We start from the raw sequence: 19,940 nt of genomic DNA, 5'->3' as shown, positions 1-19,940 counted from the left end.
TGATGCTGCTCTTCTTTACGGCATTGTGTGTCCCCCTTCGTAGCCTGTTATATTCCAGTTTATCGTATTACTCTACGTGATTCACTTGTCTGGGAAACATGCGAGTATTCCTGTTGTGTATTCCTACTTGATGTTGATATTGGATCTATGCTCTTCTTTTCCGCATTGTGTACCCCCTTTCGTAGCCTGCTACATACCCGTTTATTGTACTACTCTCCTTGATTAATTTCTCTGGGAATTATGCGATTACTGATCTTGGATTTATGTGATTATTCCTGTTGTGTATTCTTACTTGTTGTCGATATTGGATTTATGTCCTTCCTTTGTAAAGCACTCTGATATCATTCGGGATCTTGTTTGCGCTATATCAAACTTTATAAATAAATTAAAAAAAATTGTCAATTCATCCTGGTTGTTCTGGGTTTCCGCAGAGGCAGGATGGGCAGATGCAAAGGTTCATCCGAGAGGTGAACACGACGAACCGGGCATGTGTGCTGTGGGACCTCGAAGAGGACACGGACTACATCATCCAGGTTCAGTCCATCGGGCTCTACAGCGAGAGCCAGGCCAGCAAGCGGGTCCACTTCCGGACCTTGAAGGAGACAGATCGACTGCCGTCCAACAGCTCGAATCAAGGTAAATTCAATGCTCTTCGCCTCTGTGTCGATTCCGGTGAGTCCTCATTCCTGACACTCGTCCAAACCAGCGCTGTGTCTAACATTATCCAATCAGTGTCCACCAGACCGAAAGTTGTGACGATAAAACAAGATAGCCGCCCACAACACGATGACCCGAAATGGTGTTGACCAGACCACCTCTCAAGAAGGGGGTGAGAATTTATAGCAGATAGGGGCTATAGTATCCCAAAATAAAACTTTAACACAATAGGGTATGCCACCCCCAGAAGTATGACCAGACTTGGGTATTTGAAGAAGACACCCCACCTTAAAAAACCAAAAAGTTTTGTTTGTAAGACCCTCACCCACCCTATTAGTGGCATGCTACATCATTGGGCTTAGTTTCATTATATGTCTAGACATAAAAGAATATAGTCATTGCTTTTTGTACTTTAGCCGCAAACTGCTCCTAGAGTTGCTATGATCAGGTCTTTCCTCAAAATCATTCATTTGTTTCATAGCGCCTCACATTAGCTACACTTCAGATGAACAGGGTCTGTGCTCAACATAATCCATCCGTTTCCACCAGCCCTAAAGTGTGAGCAGGGGAACCATTCCCTACTTGTTTCCAATCATCCTGGTGTGTTGTGGTCCTCCAGATGATTTTCATATATCTGAGCCAGTTCTGTGCTCCGCATCATCTAATCAATGTCTACTGATCCTAACTCTGAGTAAAGTATTGGCTTCTTGCTTCCAGAGTACATTGTTGTTGTAAGCACTTACACCGACCACATACACAAGAACCAGTTCTGTGCCCAGCATCACTTATGTGTGTACATTGATCCACAGACTGTCCCCAAGGGAAGTGTTATATCCTTGTTTACTCATCGCCCAGTCCTGCGAGGGGCCACCATCACCCTTTACATCCACCAGAAGTGGCTTAATCTCCAGCAATAATCATTATGTGGCTGTCGTTCGAAGATCACAGTCTGTCACCAAACCAAGAGTTGGGTCCACCTTCTTCCTCTTCCACTCTTGTTTTTAAGACTCGACCTCTTTCTACCTCCATATTAAGCAGTTCAAGAATGTGTGTTAATCAATCAGTCTGAGGACTGAGGCTCAGGGCAGAGGGAGCACCTCACCCCCCCTCTCCTGTGTTTTAGCCCCAAAGATTCAGCTTGCTGGAGGTTCCTCAGTGTTCAGCATAATCTAATCTGCCTCTTAGATTAAAAGAGTACGACACATGGTCAGGTTTACTTCTCAGTTCCCAGTTGCCCAAACCACTGATTACCCTTCACATCTCCCCCGCATCTCAGCAATGACCCTATAACAAATCTCACACCTTTGATGTCCATGAAATCAAGGACTGGACCTAGGGCGTAGCTTGATGTTCCATGTGACAATGCTTGTGTTTGGGGTGTCTTGTTTTCATTGTCATTATCGGTGAACTCTGATGGTGTTTTTCCAGTGTTTTCCCAAGAAGTGAAATTCCTTACTTATCGGTGTTTACAGATTTCAGCCCCAAATACAAACGAGAAGGGGCCCCACTAATGTTTATAAAAAGTTATCCAAAGATGTCAATATTGTACTGTGAGGAAATCTACAATCATTTAAAAAGAAATTACAATGTTTATGTAATTTTGGCTTTTTTACCTTAACCCACTTCCCACATCACAGCTCTGTACATGCTGTTGCTTCATTCCACAACTCCCTGAAACAGTGCTGCACTCATGGCCCAGATATGGCTTCCCGTGCCTGTCATCCTCCTAGGTCAAAGCAGCTACTAGTTAGTTGGTGAGCGGAGAGCGTAGGCCTCTTGAGTGGAACCTTGTCCACCATCCTTCAATAGTCTGGTCCGCCACAGTGGAATGGTTGCGCAGTGGAAAAAAGACCATCCAATACGACCGCCCCAGACACTCCACCGACACTCCTTCTTGGGCTCATTGTGGACACAGAGTGAATATGGGGTGAATCTTACCCAAGGGAAATTCTGCTCCCCTTTTCTTGCCAGGCTCCAGCAGTTTCCACCAGTACGCCATTTAAAAATTGTCAACAATCCCGCCGCTGGCCTTTCCCGCCAGTGCAGTCCTGCAACATAATCAGTGAAGGGAAAGCATTGAGAGGGAGACGGCACACAGGAGAGGCAGGACCTCCACTGCTTCAGTGCTACCTTAAGGTAAAGCAATGCAAGGGTAGCACCCAGGAGCAGGGCTGTGCAGGAAACTAGATGAATATGTATGTTCAGTGCTTATTCCAAATGCCAATTTTGTGCAAACCTCAACAAACTGAACCAGTCTTAGCATCTTCAAAATATAATGTTTAAAAGAGGGAAAATGGAAAATGTGCCATGTATGATATGGGATAAAGACATGTTTATTGTAGAGAAGACCTGCTGAAATCATTGGCCCGCTTGAGGGTCTGTGCATAAATTCTCCTGTGCCCACTGATGTGTGGTCTGCCTAAGTAACTGCATTATTCAGAGAAGCACTTTGCACTGGTGATGCATGTTATCTAATAATGAATTATCTATTGACTCAAAATCATACTCAATCTAAAATAGCTCCATCCTTAAGAAACCATCAGGGCCTGAAGGCCGCTCACTGATCATGTGTGATCATCTTAGGAGCACTTAACGTTTTACTAGTCTTCTTTTGTCAGAAATAAAAATACTTGTTGACATTTAGGCAATAATTGGTGGCAAGGGCTAACTTAATTACTTTAATTATATTTTGGCAACTAATGTGACCATGAAATATTTATGTGTGTTACAGCTGAACCAAGAATGATCCTCTGTATTGTATGTAATACCCCAAGGCTCCTCTTTGGTGCAGTTGGTCCCCTTGTTCTTTGATTCTACTTGAGGTTTCGCCCATGCAGGGGCTTCATCAGGCCTTGGCCTGTCTTGTCACATGACCAATCCTGGAGCTTCTTATTGAGTAATGCATAATCTTACCCTCACAGGTGACATCACTGTGGAAGGAGTGGACAAGGAGCGACATCTAGAGACGGGCGAGATCATCATCATCGTGGTGGTTCTTCTCATGTGGGCAGGTGAGTGAGATACCAAAACTATCGGGCCGATTATGAGTGGGCGAGCAGACCCCGGGATGGCTCTCCACTTCACCAGACCACAACTGGCCTGTTGTTTCCACACCCAGGAATACTGGGCGTGGCAACACTGGGCGCGCTTCTACTAACCCCAAATGTCAGCTGGTAAAATTGAGTGCCGATCGGGCGGAGGGAGTGGCCACAAGCGACGCCTGGCCCTGTCTGACCTCCTCCAACGTGGTAGAGCATTGAATGTCCATCCCCTGGCCAGCCTATAGCCTGAGCTGCCCCATGATAGCCTGCTCTCACCGCCAGCACCCTTTTAGAGCACGTAGTATATCTGAGCAGAATTGTCTACAAAACTGAGTCCACACATGGGAAATTTCGAGGTAACCGAGGTTCTGCATGTTATGTTGCATTCTGGGGACAAATTCTGTTAATTGCGCAGTGGAGAAGAACAAGCACCAACAAGAACTGGTGATGCTGTATTTCTAATTTTGACACACCCGCACCGTCCATTACACAATTAGGGTCTAAGCGGTTATCAGCGCTTCTATCAGGGAGCACCTTCCCTTCCTAATACCAAATCCAAGCACATATTCAATCCCTCTGATGCAACCGTTCACATGGTCACGGCACCCACTCACCAAGTCATTCACAAATTATCTGTCGGTCAACCTCACCCACCGGTTCACAACCCCACTTGCTCCCCATTATGTTATTCAATACTGAGGGGTCAATGTAAGCCAGAAATTTGCATTCACAATTCACCATTCTTTGAAGCCCATTACCTTTCCTCTGACCATATGAATTTGACAGCCTCACTGTGACCTGTTTCTGAGGTCCTAATATAAATTAAGCCTTTAATGAACTGGAGGTAGGAGCTCGCTATGATAAGAATGAGTTGAGTGTAAGGTAAGCCCCCTCAAAGGCTTTTCATCTCTTGATGAGCATCTGATTATGTTCTCCTTATGGTGAATCAAATACCATATGTAGTTTAAGCTGGGCCTGCATCATATGATTTGCTCCTGAAGAATCTCTACGGAGAATGTGCTCCAAGACTGAGTGTCTTATCTCTCTAGGGGTGCATATACCTGATACAAAAGCAGATATAGTAAGATGGCTTCTCCACTTGGAGTTAGTGATACACCTGGATATAGTCTAGTAAGTTAACTGTTTTAGCAGTGTTGAGGTGATGTATCAGATCTTTCTTGTTTCTCCAGATCTTGCTTTGGATTACAGAGTGTGGCTTCCTCATGTCCACACAGATGCACATTTCCTCCTCTGACTGCTTCTTAGCCACAAGCAGAATGGGTGAAACACAAGCAGTCGGTTGCATGACTGTCTTGCTTCTGAATGTTGATAGTCATTTCCCATAGTGCAGACTTTTGCTCGTAGCAGACCTTTCAAAGGTCACCTAAAACTTTAGGAATAGTTTTCAATGTGGCAGACAACCAAATATGAAGACATGGACAGTAGGCAATAAAATTTACTAAATGGTACTAGCTACTCTGAAGATCTTAAACCCCGCAGCTGCTGAGTGTCCTCCAGAGCAACACTAATGCATGACCATTCCTATTGATATGTATCACTTGTTCATGCAACGCAGCGCAGCAACACACCATGCTGTGCTGTGCTGCGTGAAAGGGAGACGGCAGGAATGCTCCATATCTAGCAAGATATTGAACATTCCTGCTCGCTCCTTGCGCCAGCGCTCTTTTGGCTGCTTGGTGCCACTGTGGACACCCTTGTGTCATGGTACAAGGGAATCTGCTTTGCATGCAGGATTGCTTTTGTCCAGGACCTTCTTGCATGAAAACAAATCTTTGAGACTTTTTTCTCTTTCTACTCGTGCTGAAGAATGCAACACACCTACAGAGAAAAGAAACGAGGAGAAATAATGATATTTCTCCTGGTTACGCCTCCCCTTGGAAGTTGCAGCCTTTTGTCGCATTCTCAGGTCTACCAGTCATGGCAAATCTGAGAATGTGCCAAACTCCATGGGTGGTTGTGTTGAAACACCCATGTAACGCCGTCCCGGTGCAGATTAACGCAAAGCTGTGACTTGCACTGCCCTGTGTTACTCCAGATTTACCGAGCACCCCAGGGCCACACCAGGTGGCCTTGCATTGCACGGTAAATTTCATCTATTTATTTATTTTATTTATTTATTTAAAGAGTTTTATATAGCGCTGGCTAGACCCGAGGGTATCAGAGCGCTTTACATGAGAATAACAATGTAACAGAAAAAGATCAACAATTATACAATACGTCAAAAAATAGGCAATACATTAGGAGAGGAAAGAAAGGTAGTGGAGGGGGCGGGGGGGTGAGAAAGGGAGGATAAGGGAAGAGACAACAGGGAGAGACGAAAGGAAGTCTGTCTGAAGACCAACTGGGTAGGTGACGACCAAGGACGGAATCCACGGCCCATCTCCCCTCTAGCTAAACCAGGTAGCCCCATGCATTACCTTGTATGGTGAATGAGAAATGCAAAACGTTGGCAAATATGCCCCCTAGTGTGAGGATTTGATCTGTAGTTGCGTTGATACGTAGCTGCCTTTGACGAAAAAAAAGACTTACGCACTCAAGACTCTACTGCACTCCGGAGAGTCTGCCAGACTTCCGCCTAGCCTCCAGTTATCTCGCCTGTTTCCCAGAATTGCTAGATGCTTTCTCTCTAGGGGAGAAGCTTTCTCTCTAGGGGAGAAGCTTGATGTCTGACATCTTTCGTTGACTTAGGGATGCTGCAGGAAATCCTCATCGCATCCCCCAGAGGCCAGCTGAATGCAGAAGTGCACAGTTTAATTAGAGGCCCAAACATGATTTGCTGATGCGGAAAAGTAATACTCCTCATCCCTGGGCCAGACCCAGACAATTGAAATATTTTCTGAGTTTTTCTTTGGGACTGCCTGCAACACCTATGGCTGTTGATACAATATGTTTATGAAACATCACTGAGAATTGTCTGTGTCCAATTTCATTAAGTGAGAACTTCCCCCAAAACCAATATTAGGATCAGCTCAGGGCTTGGGCTCACTCACTCTGTGCCCGTGAGGCGACTATTAACAAACCTCACAGTCTATCCTGGCTTCAATACCTGTCCATCACTCACTTTGCAACATACTTTTGCTGTTCTGCTCTCACCTGAGACCTGGTAAGCTTGTCACTACATGTTTTTAAAATAAATCTTGATTTTACATAGTTGATACATTATCTATTTTATTGCAGGAGTGTCTCGCTAGTTTGAGGATTCTTTTTTTCTGGGCAATTTTCAGGTTAATAAAATAGGAAATCAAGGTAAAGTTGTAAGCCAAGTTAATAAACATATTGGTCTCTAAACTTGGCAAGGAGTGATCTCGCTTCTGCAAGTGGGCCCTCAGGTGCTGTCTCAGAGCCGCCGTCTACTTTCAATTTAACGCTTCATGCATGTCCAGTATTCAAATTTCCATCCAATTTCCACCGCTGATTTCTGAGTGCTACAGTGGTTGATGGTACAACTTGTCTAGCAATAATTACATAACAGGAGAAATTGGGCACCACCATCAACCCTCAAAGTCCATAATATTCATGCGAGATTGCTGGCTCTGGTTATGTTCAGCCCCGTCTACAGTGGCGTATTGCCTGACTTCTAGTCAATTCCAATAAGGTTGTGTCCCAGGCATTATGGGGAGTGTCCCTAACATCTGGTTCTACTATTATGGTTGTTCAGCCTCAGCCCATGTGGAAAAGTCAGTCACCCAACCTACATTTTCCAGTGTCGTGTCCAACAGAAAGACCAAGTTGGAAAATGTGTTGTCTGCTTTCTTCCCCTATGGTTTTGTCATTGGTCTGAGTAAACTTGTTTCAGGCCTCTGAATGCTGTTTGTTTTTATACGAGCCTGGGCTTCAGGTATTATACTCCAATCACAGGGCAGCGTCACACCATATGATGATAACATCTGCCACTTTGACCACGCATCTATCATCAAGGCATACCTGTGCCTTGATTGCCTTGATTATATATATATATATATATATTGACTGAAAAAAACAAAGGTTAAAGTAATGTTATAGTCAGAATATGTCAGTGACAACATCAACATTTTGTATTAAAAAAACACAGAAATTCAGCAGTTATAGTTATAGTCATCTCAAGTAACTATAACTTGTGCCCTAAGATAGCTATAACTTGCGCCCCTGCCACACACAGGTTTGTCATCAATAATTTCATTGCAAATGTTCCAGTGATATGATCAATGATATCTTAGGAGATGCAATGAGTGACAAAAAAAAGATCAGTCAAGGTCTCAAAAAAAGTTTCCCCTGCTCCACCCCCTAGTAGCAAGCAACGAGCAGGCAGGCATACTTTAGGAGGCAGGTGTGTAAAGCATTTAAACACACCAGTACATTAAATAAGTAAGACACTAAACAAACTAAAATCTAACTCCAATTGATAAAAATTGATTATATTTTTATTAACAAATAGACACCAAAATGCTAATCATCTAATGTAGGAAACGGGAGATATGAATTTTTAAAGAATAAACACTTTCTAGTGCTCAAAAAAACATAGCGCCACTTTGGGACATCTAGTCTCACTTGACCAGGACACAGACTAAGTTTGAGGCCAAAGTGATGGAGCCTTGGTCATCTACACTAAGCGGGAGGCCTCTGTCAAAATCTTACCTTCATACTTAGTCATTTTTTATTAAGCTTTTTCCCTCAACGTCAAACAAGGTACTTTGTCCGGCCAGATTCGGTGCGGGTTTGCTGGCTTGACTTTCTGCTAGGCCCCGGTCAAATCCTGGAAGTCTGGAGCTTTCAGTGGGATACACCTGAAATCCAGGCTGGGTCGCGGTTAAAGGTAGCCGGCTTGACTCTTGACGTCGGGTCGGTCACCTTATGGAGCTTTTTGAAAGAGTTGCTCTAAACATCTCCAAACATCTAGAACTTTTTCCTGAAGTTCCTCTTGAAGGTTCAAAGTGTCCAAAACACAAATCCAAGGGTTCTGTAATCTCCTAGATGGTCCTTTGGAGGTCTGGACTACAATTCCAACAATGCACCTGGCGGAATCCTTAAAAGCCCACTGAGTGCACTCCAGGATGAGGACCTCTTGGGGAGATTATGCAGGTTGGCTCTGTTAACCTGTAGCTCGCAGAAAGTCCATTCCTTAAACTTTCAGAGTCAGGCAAAGTGCTTCTTGTGCAGTCCTGGTGAGTGCAGTCCTCTAGGTGGAGAACAGGGAGTTAGCAAAGCAGTCCTTCTTCTTCTTGTCTCTACAGGCAGTAGATCTGGGAGCAGGTTGGCCAATCAAGAGAGAGCTGCTGGACTGTGGCCCACAGAATAGAAAGTTTAATAACTTAATTCCTGTAATAGTTATTACAAACCCAACAGTGGCAAGTTGTTGGACTTATCTCACCTATTAATTTGCTATCTTGAGGTATATTTGACATAGCTCCTAACAATATTTATACTTCATTAAACTATTACAATGATAGCCTAAAGAGCCATTCACTACAATGGGGGGAAACAAAATTGTTAGTTTTTCCCTCATCAGGGCTTATAAAACATCATTTATAATGTCCCTGCTTATAGTTACAAGGCACCCTACCCCCTGGGACACCTAGGGAAGACCTTAGGGGTGACATACATGTAAAAATAAGGTAGTTTGAGACTTTAAAAGTACCTTCAAATCCAAAGTCGAATTCGCATATAATTTAATTGTAAAGATAGTCTGCAAAGAAGGGCTGCCTTTCAAGCAAGCCGGGCTGAAGACGGCTGTAATGCCAGAAACCGGTCCTCGGAAGCTTGTTTCCGGTCCAGGGAAGACATGGCTTGGCAGTTCGGGCTGGACTGTTCCCATGAGGCACAGGGTCAGACTGATTTGCATATAGCCATGTCTGAACTGGGGAGGCAGAGTGGGCTAAAGAACGGTGATGGATCAAACCCAGATTTTTTGACTGGGTGTGAGTGTTTGATTGGTTCAGATGCTCCGTCCATCACCACCCCCTTTTGTACCGCCTTTAAAATGACAGCAGGCAAACCAGCAGTGACCACACCAGTGCAGGAAAACTACTGGGCCTCTAAACACCCTTGCCTTATTATATACTAGGGACATACAGGGGTTTGTCATTGCCAATTTTAATTAGACCATATACATTTACAGCAGAGCACTGGCCGTGGGTCAGGTAAGCATAGCCCAGGGCACAGTCAGAGTCAGTTACCACCAGTACCAAGCAAAACATGGCGGTGTTTAGGGCCAAAAGCATGACTTTCTCACAAGCACAAAATTACCTTCAATCTTCTCTCTTTTCCCACCATTTTTGTGGTTTACAGAAGCATTAACCCCTTCCATGCTCGTGACGGAACCACTCCGTCACGAGCCACGGACAAGCTGTGCTAATGACGGAGTAGTTCTGTCACGGCGCGGCCACCCCGCCTACGCGGCATCAATTCCGCTCCTGCGCGGAGGTTTTATTGAGCAGGCGGCGCCGTGACGGAACCACTCCGTCATTAGTACAGCGCGCCCGTGACTCGTGACGGAGTGGTCCCGTCATGAGCATGCCGGCGCCACACGGCCCCCTCTACCCCCTAGCGCCGCGTCGAAATTACCGCCGCGGCCAAGGGGTTAAAAGAGCATCAATTAGACCTGTAGGTATTGGGGACAAGACCTATTGGCTTGGCTAGTGCCTGTAGTATTTGCATGCACCATGACCCCTGTTGGCGTAGGCGCAGTGCACAGGGCCCACATTGGATTGTAAGTTAGGTGGTGCACATTGTCAGAGTGGATAGGAGCTTAGCCAGTTGTACGACGGCTTCTTTTGTCCTCTTAAGTCGCAGCTAGTAAGTGCCCCACTAGGTGCAGCGATGCTGATTGGGCATATGCCACAATCGACGGACGACATCACAGCTCCATTGACCCATGCCTCATATAGGAATGGACGCCGCGGGCACAGAGGCCACTAGTGCCTTGTGCCCGTCACACAGTGCTAATGTACATTATTGTGTTGGAAGTAGGATGCATTGATCACACAGTGTCCCTGTTATCTCTCCTCACAGCTGTGATTGCCCTGTTCTGTCGGCAGTATGACATCATCAAAGACAACGACTCCAACAACAACAAAGAAAAGGCCAAGCCCTCGTCAGAGCAGAGCACGCCGGAGCGGCCGACGGGAGGCCTACTACGCAAGCAGGTAACTCAGCTTTATGGGGACTTGTGGAGGTATGTGGTGCAGCGGGGTGCAACACCACCTCACTGCATAGAGTAACAACGCGTTCTTATGCTGCAGGGGCGCAGCATGAAGTAACAGTGGAAAAGTGTGGCTCAATGGTTAGAGCGGCAGACCCTGATGCAGAGGTCTAGCCCGGGACCAGGGTTCAATTCCCCGCCTCGGCGGGTCTTGAGCTCAAAAATTCCACGGACCTGATAATTCTCGCCTCGGTGCCTATTCCAATCATGGAGTCCCACTTTGCAACTCTGGGCAATAGCTTGCTTAATCTCCACAACGGCCCCCACAATGCTAAGGATGCCTGGCCTCCACCTTGGGGATGCCCAGGAGTGGACACCTCACAGGGAAAGCCAGGATGGGTTCCACAGCGGTATTCGTACAAGCGCCTTGAGACCCTTGCGGGTGAGTAGTGCGCTATACAAGTATCAATTTACAGTGCGTACTTGCACAGCAGGGGGTGCAATGCTACCTCACTGCAGAAAGTTACAGTCAGCAGTGCTTAATTTGAGCGGGTGCTTTCCGGTGCTCAGCACCGGCACTGAATTGGTTTCCGGTGCTCAGCACCAGCACCTAACTGTTCTAAGTATGATGTTTACAGTCTACCACATGGTGGCGCTGCTCATCTAATATAGAGATGAGCAGAACAACGGTTGTTTAGGAATACAATATACATTAAAATAGTGCTAATAACTGCCTCCCCAGCCACTCCTTTAACTTTGGGGACCTGGAATAATCTGACTGTCGCATTTACATACAAGAGAGATGGTAAGTAGTTGTTTTGGTAGCGATGACAAGGGCGATGTGTGGTGAAAGCTGCGGTGGCCTCCTGGTCAGAGGCCTGGCACTTAATATTTAACAAATTAAGCACAGGTTACAGTGCTTTATTACACTGCAGGGGCGCAGCGCCACCTAACTGCATAAAGTGACAGTACTTTCTTACACTGCAGGGGGTGCAGCATGAAGTAACAGCGGGGACATACACAGTAGGGGGCACGGTGAATCATTTCAGAAATCTTGGGACCCCCACTGAATCATTACTGGAAGCCGAGGAGCCCGCCTAAGCAGTTTTGAACCACAAACAAAATACACAACATTTCTAGAGACAAATATTCATCAAACGAATACACAAATGATTAGACACTTTATTTAATTCATGCAAAAATATAAAACAATCAACATTTTATTTTTAATAGGAAGGTTGGAGCTTTTCTAAATTCAATTGAGGCCGGGCATTGTCCGTACTATATTCTGTTTGATTCACCTGCACTGCTTCCACGAATCAATCTGAGGATACTAACTTGGGGGCATATTATCAAGGACGGCGTTAAAATTATCGCCATTTTAGCGGCAGAAAACTGCAGCTAAATCGTCGATAATGGGCTTGATAATATGCCGTAGAGAATTCCAATAGAAGCCCATGTTAACACCAGAACATGGGCTTCTATTGGAATTCTCAAGGGCATATTATCAAGCCCATTATCGCTGCTTTAGCGGCAGTTTTCTGCCGCTAAAACAGCGATCATTTTAACACCGTTTCTTGATAATATGCCCCTTAATTTTTAGCGTCTACTATCAGATTGCTTCACATTTACAAAATGAATTAAAATGTTCAATTGAACATTTTGCTTCTTCATTTATGTACACTTTATTTATCTGTTTATATTATTTCATTTTCTAAGCAGTCAGGGGCTCCCTGAGTAGGCTTTGCAGACCCCAGGGGTCCCTGGACCACAGGTTAAGAACCACTAGTGTAAGGGATTATCTTACTGTTCCCACACATTCCTGTCGGACAGAGCAGCAGACGCGTATACCCACTGAGCTAGCTTCCTGCATTTGTGGTGTGGCACTAACCTCTTAACAACAAGATGCTGCTGCCATCAATCCCAAAGGGATTGGATGTCCTGGACACGCCCAATGATCCTATATTTTTTAAGATTGGGGGCGCCCTCACAGTGAGGATGCACTTAGCACTATTCAGATGAGCTCAAACATTAAAGACCCCCCCCCCCATATGAGAAATCAAAACTGAGCAGAAACACATGGAGGAGGAGGAGGGTGCTAGCTGGAATGAGTAGACAACTCACCCCCTTGGCTCTCATCCACAACACCCCATGGGACCGCACCGGGGGACAGACAGGAGTACAGCAGGACCCTGGGAAACCAAGATTAATGCGATGACACCCCCCAATAATCTGGGAGTTGGTCTTCTCATGTGTCCAGCCTCTGTTCTCTCTTCTCAGCTGCAGATGCTAATTCACAAGACCCACTGGAACCAGAGTGGCAGTGACTCACTAAGTGTTTCTTTCTCTAAGCATCCAGCTATTGAGGGCCTGCTGTTGGGGTACCAGCATGGCCCTCTGCCTGAAGGCTGACCCCTAAAGCTGCTCCTGACAAGACACTCTCCACAGAATCCCCTCTGTCAGAATCTCCTCACAAACCCTCCATCCCCCTACAATGTCCACCACATCCTAAGGGCACTTCCTCTGTCGCCTGATTGACACACACATGCTCCAGTCACACGTCAAGTTAACTCAATCACCACCATCCATATCCAATCAAAACAAAGCTGCGTCGTCCTATGAGTATGTTCTTAAACAGCTGACCGCGTCGAAAAGCGCATAGAAGTTGCTCTGACTAAATTAGAAGCTGCGTTAGCGCTGGGTAGTGCCACGCAGCAAGACAGAGACACACAAAGACAAAAACACGCGGAAGTACTAGAGAGGTTGCGCTGCTTAAACTTTGCGTCACACGCTGCGTGCACACATATGGCGGCAGATAGAGTGGGTAGACTGCTTGCGAGAATTATTCGACATTGACCCATAGAGAACCAAAGAAGCTAGAATCCTTCCTCACTCCCCTAGCCTTGCAGAAGTCGCAGAGAGATGAGCTAAGCGAGCCAATAACACTATTGGAGGTGCAAGATGCAATACGTTCACTGGCCACGGGTAAGCCTCCAGGGCCGGACAGATACCCGTCCAAATATTATAAAGCCTATCGGCAGGCCTTAGCACCGCGGCTCCTCACAATGTACCAGAGCGCGCAGGAATAAGGGATACTCCCGGGCACCCTTCGTGAATCCCTATTAGTGCCTTTACCCAAGCCCACCAGGAACACAGAGCTGATAGGCTCGTACCGCCCGTTAGCACTCCTTAATACGGACTACAAAGTGGTAGCAAAAATATTGGCGAATAGATTGGCCCCGCCAGTACCACAGTTAGTACATGCTGACCAAAATGGGTTTGTGCCTGCCCGCAGCACGTTGTTAAATCTACAACGCTTCTTCCAGGTGGTGCACTACTCCAGGGACAATTGGGTGCGCACCGGGTGCCTGGTTTTAGACCGGGAAAAAGCATTTGACACCCTAGAATAGGGGTTTTAATTTGCTACGCTGCGTAAATATGGCCAGGAGATGTGTTTCTAGGCCTCGTCAAGCTACTCTACACGCCCGCAAAAGATAGGATCAATACAGGCCCATATATATCGAAGCAGGTCCAAATTGAGCGATGCACGAGGCAGGGCTGCCCGCCCTCCCCACTACTATTCACGCTGGCCATTGAGCCACTAGCCGAGGAACTGCGCAGAATGCAAGACGAATGGGGAATCCCTCTGGGTGACGGCATACACGTGGTCTCATTATATGCAGATGACCTGCTAATATACCTCAGGGACATCAGGCATCCCTGCGCAGCGATTGAGTATACACTGCTCGAATTTGCCTCCGTATCAGGGCTGCGAGTGAATTGGGAGAAGTCGTGCCTGTACCCCTTCACAGAGTCTACCCGAGACCGGCAATTAGTCATCAACGGCTGGCCAGTACACTGGCAGCTAACAGCGTTCCTGGCGCGGAAAAGCTGTGTATAAGAACTGACGTCAGCGCGCAAAGGCGGCGTCTAAGTACTCCGACGACGTCATCCCGGCACTAACGACGTCCAGTAGATCTGCTTGAGGGCAACTTGGGACACGCCATCTCAGCAGTGAGGGCACAGACGACCTTTTGGGACACCCTGCCCCTGGCAGTTATGGGTCGGATGACGCTGCTTAAGTTGGTGGTCCTTCCACGCCTCCTCTACCAATTCACAAACTTACCACTACACCTTAGACCACCCTTATTCAAAGGTCTGGAATCAGATATGCGACAATTCATCTGGCACGTGTTGTGGAGCAGAGCAGCACTGACCAAAATGTATCCCCCGACCACCCAGGGGGGACTCTCCCTACCTAATATGGATTCATTAAAAAACCCTTTATCTTTTCTTATTTATTTAATAATACCCCAATATTTCCATGACATATTTAAATACAGAGGGAAATTACAAACAAAACAAAACAAAACCAGGAGCATTGATTTTTGACGTCATTGGAGCCACACCTGGTGGCCCAGGATTCTGACAGCTATTGGCTAGCAGGCTCAGGGGGCCCAGGTCTCATGGACCAAGGACCATGGACTACCCTTATCCATCCTCCCAATCCCTGGGTCAGTTCTGCCCGGTCCGGCCACCTTGGCTCATTGCTGGCATCTATGTGGCGAGGAACAAACAAGGCATACGGCGTGGAGGCGGACAGTGGCTCTCCAGCCTCCACCCCTTCGCACATGGGCCAGCCCTCTCAATATAAATGAAAAGGAACAGGATACATGCAGGACATAAAAGCTCCTAATATTAGTAGGAGAATTATATAAAAAGTAAAGTTGACAATTGTGTAAATCAGTGAATCAGTGGTACTGAGGGGGGTGCTAGTGGAGTTCTTGAAGGTGATTGTGGGGTGAAGGAAAATGTGGCTGGTTAGTGGCCTTGTGTCCCGGCTGTGCCTGCCACATCTTGGTGGTGCTCTGTGGAGATGGCCAGGTGTTCTCTGGGCCATCCACGGATCACCCCATCCAGGACAGCATGTACAGATGTATAAATGGCGTGGACTCATCTGCAGCCCCTGCCTTTGCAGATATGCTGGCACTACCACAGATGGCCTTGTATGTGGTGCAAAATCACTTGATTCAATTCCTTGCAGCACCAGGTGAGAATGAAGTTCTTTCAGGCCTGGGGTTTTATGTGCATGACGTTTGAGATCTTAGCATGTCCTAGCCGCCTTATGACAGCAGACCGATCTGAAGAGAACCAGTGTCATTGCCAGGTCCACCCAGTGGTCCATGATCTGAAGTCAGTCCCCTTCTAACCCAGCTCAGTTTGTGGTTCATGCCTTTGGCCGCAGTTGTGTGTAGGCATGAAGTATAGATAGCGCCTTATTTGACACAGAGGCAGAACTCTAACCCTTTCCACCCAGTGAACAGACATATTATCGACTTTTTAATTTTGACCTACAGAAATATCGAGTTAGAAATATCGAAGGGACAGATTATCGACATCAAGAATATGGGTGATCAGAATATCGACATGAAGGCTATCCAAAACTTTCCCTACTGTTGCACTCACCGGAGTGGGACTAGTAATTTTTATCCCTTCGCTATCCAACTCTTTCTCTACTGTCGCACTCACTGGAGTGGGAACAGAAATTTTTACCCCTTCGCTATCCAACTCTTTCCCTACTGTTGCACTCATTGGAGTGGGAATAGTAATTTTTACTCCTAGCCTATCCAACACTTTCCCTACTGTTGCACTCACTGGAGTTGGAATTTAAATGAAACAATATTTTTTACAACAATATTTTTTTCCGATATTTTTGTACTTACCATAATGTAGATTGGACTTCGATATTCTGGATCTTGATATTTTGCCTCCAATATTTTTGATGTCGATATTCTTGTAGTCGATATTCTGTCAGTGATTCTTTCCATCCGTGGTCAGTAGATGGTAAAGGAGTTGTTTTAGCCTCCATTTTGGTGCAGCAAAGACACACACAGCTCTCCCTCATCCAGTGTTTTCCAGATATTCTCAGATATTGTAGTTTCCCGATCCTTTCTCCTGGTCACATATTTGTGGAATTGACGCGACTCATTGAACTCTTCCAATTGCCATACACGCATGGTGAGTAGCAGTAATAACAGCGATGACCTCTTCACCGCCCCGCACGGTAGCCCTGATGTGTTTATACAGGGTCCATACAGGAGTCTATCCAGGTGAGTGCTGTTCCAGTTGCCCCTACACATTCTTGTAGGGGTTTCAGTAGTGTGTAGTTATCCGCTGTGTTGACAGTGGGCAGGTCGCATGGGCTGAAGGCTGCTTGCTGCTCATCATTCATGGCTGTAAGGAGGTATTCCCGGTGGCTCTCAGTACAATTCCAGCCCAAGAGCCTCTCTGTAGCTCAACTGGTGACCATGTTGACAAAGTCTTAGTATATATGGGCCTTGGTCTATGGTTGTGATGTCTTGGGAGCCACCATAACTGTTCTATCTAGGAAAGCTTTCAAATTCGCAACGTAGCACCACAGTAATGCACATCACAGTCAATGCTAATTTGTTTCTCTCTCCCATAGAAAAAAGCCCCGTCAGTCAACATCATCGAAGTCTGACACTGGCTCCTGCTGCTCTCCACGCGGTGGGCATGAGTCCCCGCCACAGAAGAACAAGACAGCGGTTGGCAGAGAAAGACTGTGAGGGCAGCTCTCCGGGTCAAAATCCAGCCAACCAGATGTCACGTTTGTTCAACAAGACGCCACAGAGCTTCTCCTGGGCTTTCGTCCCCAAAGGATATATGCATGATGGGGGTGGTGCTCAGAACCGCGCATGCAGTAATCCATACGAGAGCCATTTTTCAGGACATACCATGGGGAGGACGCTGGAGAGTTGCAAAGGAGAAAAGCGGACGGGTGGAAGAAGCAATATTACATGTTCTCGGATTCATGGGACCAGTGGAGTTTCCAAAGGATATGTTTTGTGGGTTGGCGTTTCCAAATGAATGGGGCTATAGAACAGATCACAAAGACATCTGCAAAGCTGCTGGAAGGCATTACACTGAATAAAGTCTTTGAACGAGTGAAGGCCTCAATTAATACAGGGCCGGGTGGAGACCAGTCAAGGGCGGACTCCGCTGGTAGCTGAACAGCATTGATCTTTCATTGATCTGATTGCCTCGTCTATGGAATGGAAGCCAGCTGGAAGAAAGCCAAGTCCCTGCCATACATCCGAGCTACTATGGAACTCTCCCTTTTGCTGGCATCCAAGGCGCCCAGGGGCAGCCGCCGACAGGACTGGCGGGGTCCTGCGTGCTAAACTCAAAGATATGATGGACTGCTTGGTTTTCTAACTGTCAACCAATTTTAATTAGCTTTATTGAACTGCATGCTGGTGTTTGTGATCTATAACAGTCACTGTCAGCCAGGGCTCTTTTTTTACTACATTGAGTGACAAGTTACTAGAGTCACAAACTCTAACAGCGCTGCTGGGGAGGGGGCGGGAGAAGATCAGCTTGGGGACTCGGCCCATGACCTGTTTAATCTTCCTCTTCCGTAATTGATTGTATTTGACAGGTCTTAGTCCACAATCCCTAATCAACTATTGCAATAGAAAATTAATTCAAATTATGAATGAATTTCTTGACATTGTTTTACTCTTGATCCACAACATCGCAGCAGAGGGTTGCGATCACAGAGGGACGTAAAGCGACTTGAGGATTACCCAAACCCCCCCAAAAAAACTCCTCCTCTTGGGTAGAGATAATTTATACTTGGAATTGTTGCCAGGGGCCAGTATCATCAATCAGGAGGTTATAGATAAAGGGAATTTATCGGCTGTAATACTATCACATTAAGAAATGGTTCCGGCACTGACTCGATAAAATGTCTGTGAGGCCGGGGAAGCACTATTAGCTAGCCAGTAGGCTGCAAAGAGGCTTCCTTTTAATGGAGTGTGAGAGATCCCCTGTCCCCCAGTGTCCAGAGTGTGCCAGTGCTGAGAAAGGTCGCACCTCTGGTTCAAACAATGCATCAATGTAGGAGGCTAACTGTGGGATGAAACCAGTTTTACACTCTCGTTCTCTACACGTGGCCTCCAGAACTTGTCAGAATACTCCAGATGAGGCCTTAATCATTTCATTATATTTAAGTTTTTGTTAATTGTTTTACCTATAAATCCCACAATAAAATATTATTATCAAATAACAATTACCAAGGTTAATTCAGATTTATGTACAGTTAATGTCTTACATTATCTTATATTATCTTATGGATGGCTACAAGATATTTTATTAGCCCTAAGTGCTTAAATGCACCATATTCGAAAATCCTCAGTATAATTGATACTGGTGCATAAAATCGGAGAAAGGAAACAACAATTTGAGACAAAGATTCTATGGGCACTCTACAAAATTTACAGCGTTGAAGAACACACGGGATGTGGATACATGAGTGTTTCTTTAGAGGCAAAGGGGGCCAAGCAACTGAGCTCTAAAACCAATGCTTCTGGTCCTTTGAGTCATAAATGTCCATTTGCTGCTCACCAACCACATAGATACTACATAGGTACCCCAAGGTTAAGTTTGTAATTTGGGTTGAGTCGGCCTCACCAAACATGTCTTCAACCGTTAAACTAAAGCATTAAACTAAGGTTAAATAATCTTGCTTCATAGTTGAATATTTTACCCAAACCAGTATTCTTACAAATATCTCTTGGTATAACATATTGACTGAAGAAGAAATAATTGACTAAGTATACGCATTTTTAATTGAAAGCAAAGAAACTCATTATCTAGCAGAAAGATACTAGCACTCCAATGACTCATTTACAGCTACCCATTTTTGTGCCATAATATATAATTAGAATATCTTAGTAGCAGTAAAGGCTGATATATATTTATTATTGGGGCACCATTATGCATCCCTACTTGAATCCACTGTTCATATGGATGCAATGTCTGTAGTGGCCAGAATTTCCAAGTCTGACCATGACGCGTGTCAGTAAACGGCAGTCGGATCATCAGAATCAGGTCATAATCAATTCCCCCCTCAATGACTAGCCCCCAATGTAGAGAAGTCTCCACTTCCAAAGGCATTCCAAGTAGTGATTACACCAACTACAAATTAGATATCTTTTGAAACTTCTAGGGTGCATGGTTAATCAAGACTATATAAAAACAATTAGTAGTGTACGGTAGACCTACTCTGAAATCCAAATGAG

General features: G+C 45.7%; 1 protein-coding gene across 2 annotated transcripts in view; it reads left to right on the top strand.

Annotated features, from left to right (window-relative positions):
• The window catches only part of FNDC4 (fibronectin type III domain containing 4), a 325,741-nt gene extending 307,235 nt beyond the window's left edge, over nucleotides 1-18,506 (top strand). For both annotated transcript variants that reach the window (XM_078647183.1, XM_078647184.1), the window contains exons 3-6: nucleotides 432-636; nucleotides 3,579-3,668; nucleotides 10,707-10,840; nucleotides 17,303-18,506. In XM_078647183.1, coding sequence (XP_078503309.1) covers nucleotides 432-636; nucleotides 3,579-3,668; nucleotides 10,707-10,840; nucleotides 17,303-17,338 — 465 coding nt within the window. In that variant the 3' untranslated portion in view covers nucleotides 17,339-18,506. The remainder of the gene's footprint in view (nucleotides 1-431; nucleotides 637-3,578; nucleotides 3,669-10,706; nucleotides 10,841-17,302) is intronic.
• Nucleotides 18,507-19,940: the final 1,434 nt, after the last annotated feature.

The sequence above is a fragment of the Lissotriton helveticus genome, chromosome 6 (assembly GCF_964261635.1).
Source record: "Lissotriton helveticus chromosome 6, aLisHel1.1, whole genome shotgun sequence".
NCBI classification, from domain to species: domain Eukaryota; kingdom Metazoa; phylum Chordata; class Amphibia; order Caudata; family Salamandridae; genus Lissotriton; species Lissotriton helveticus.
Note: the sequence above shows the minus strand (reverse complement) of the source record. Positions and strands in the feature narration are given on the sequence as shown.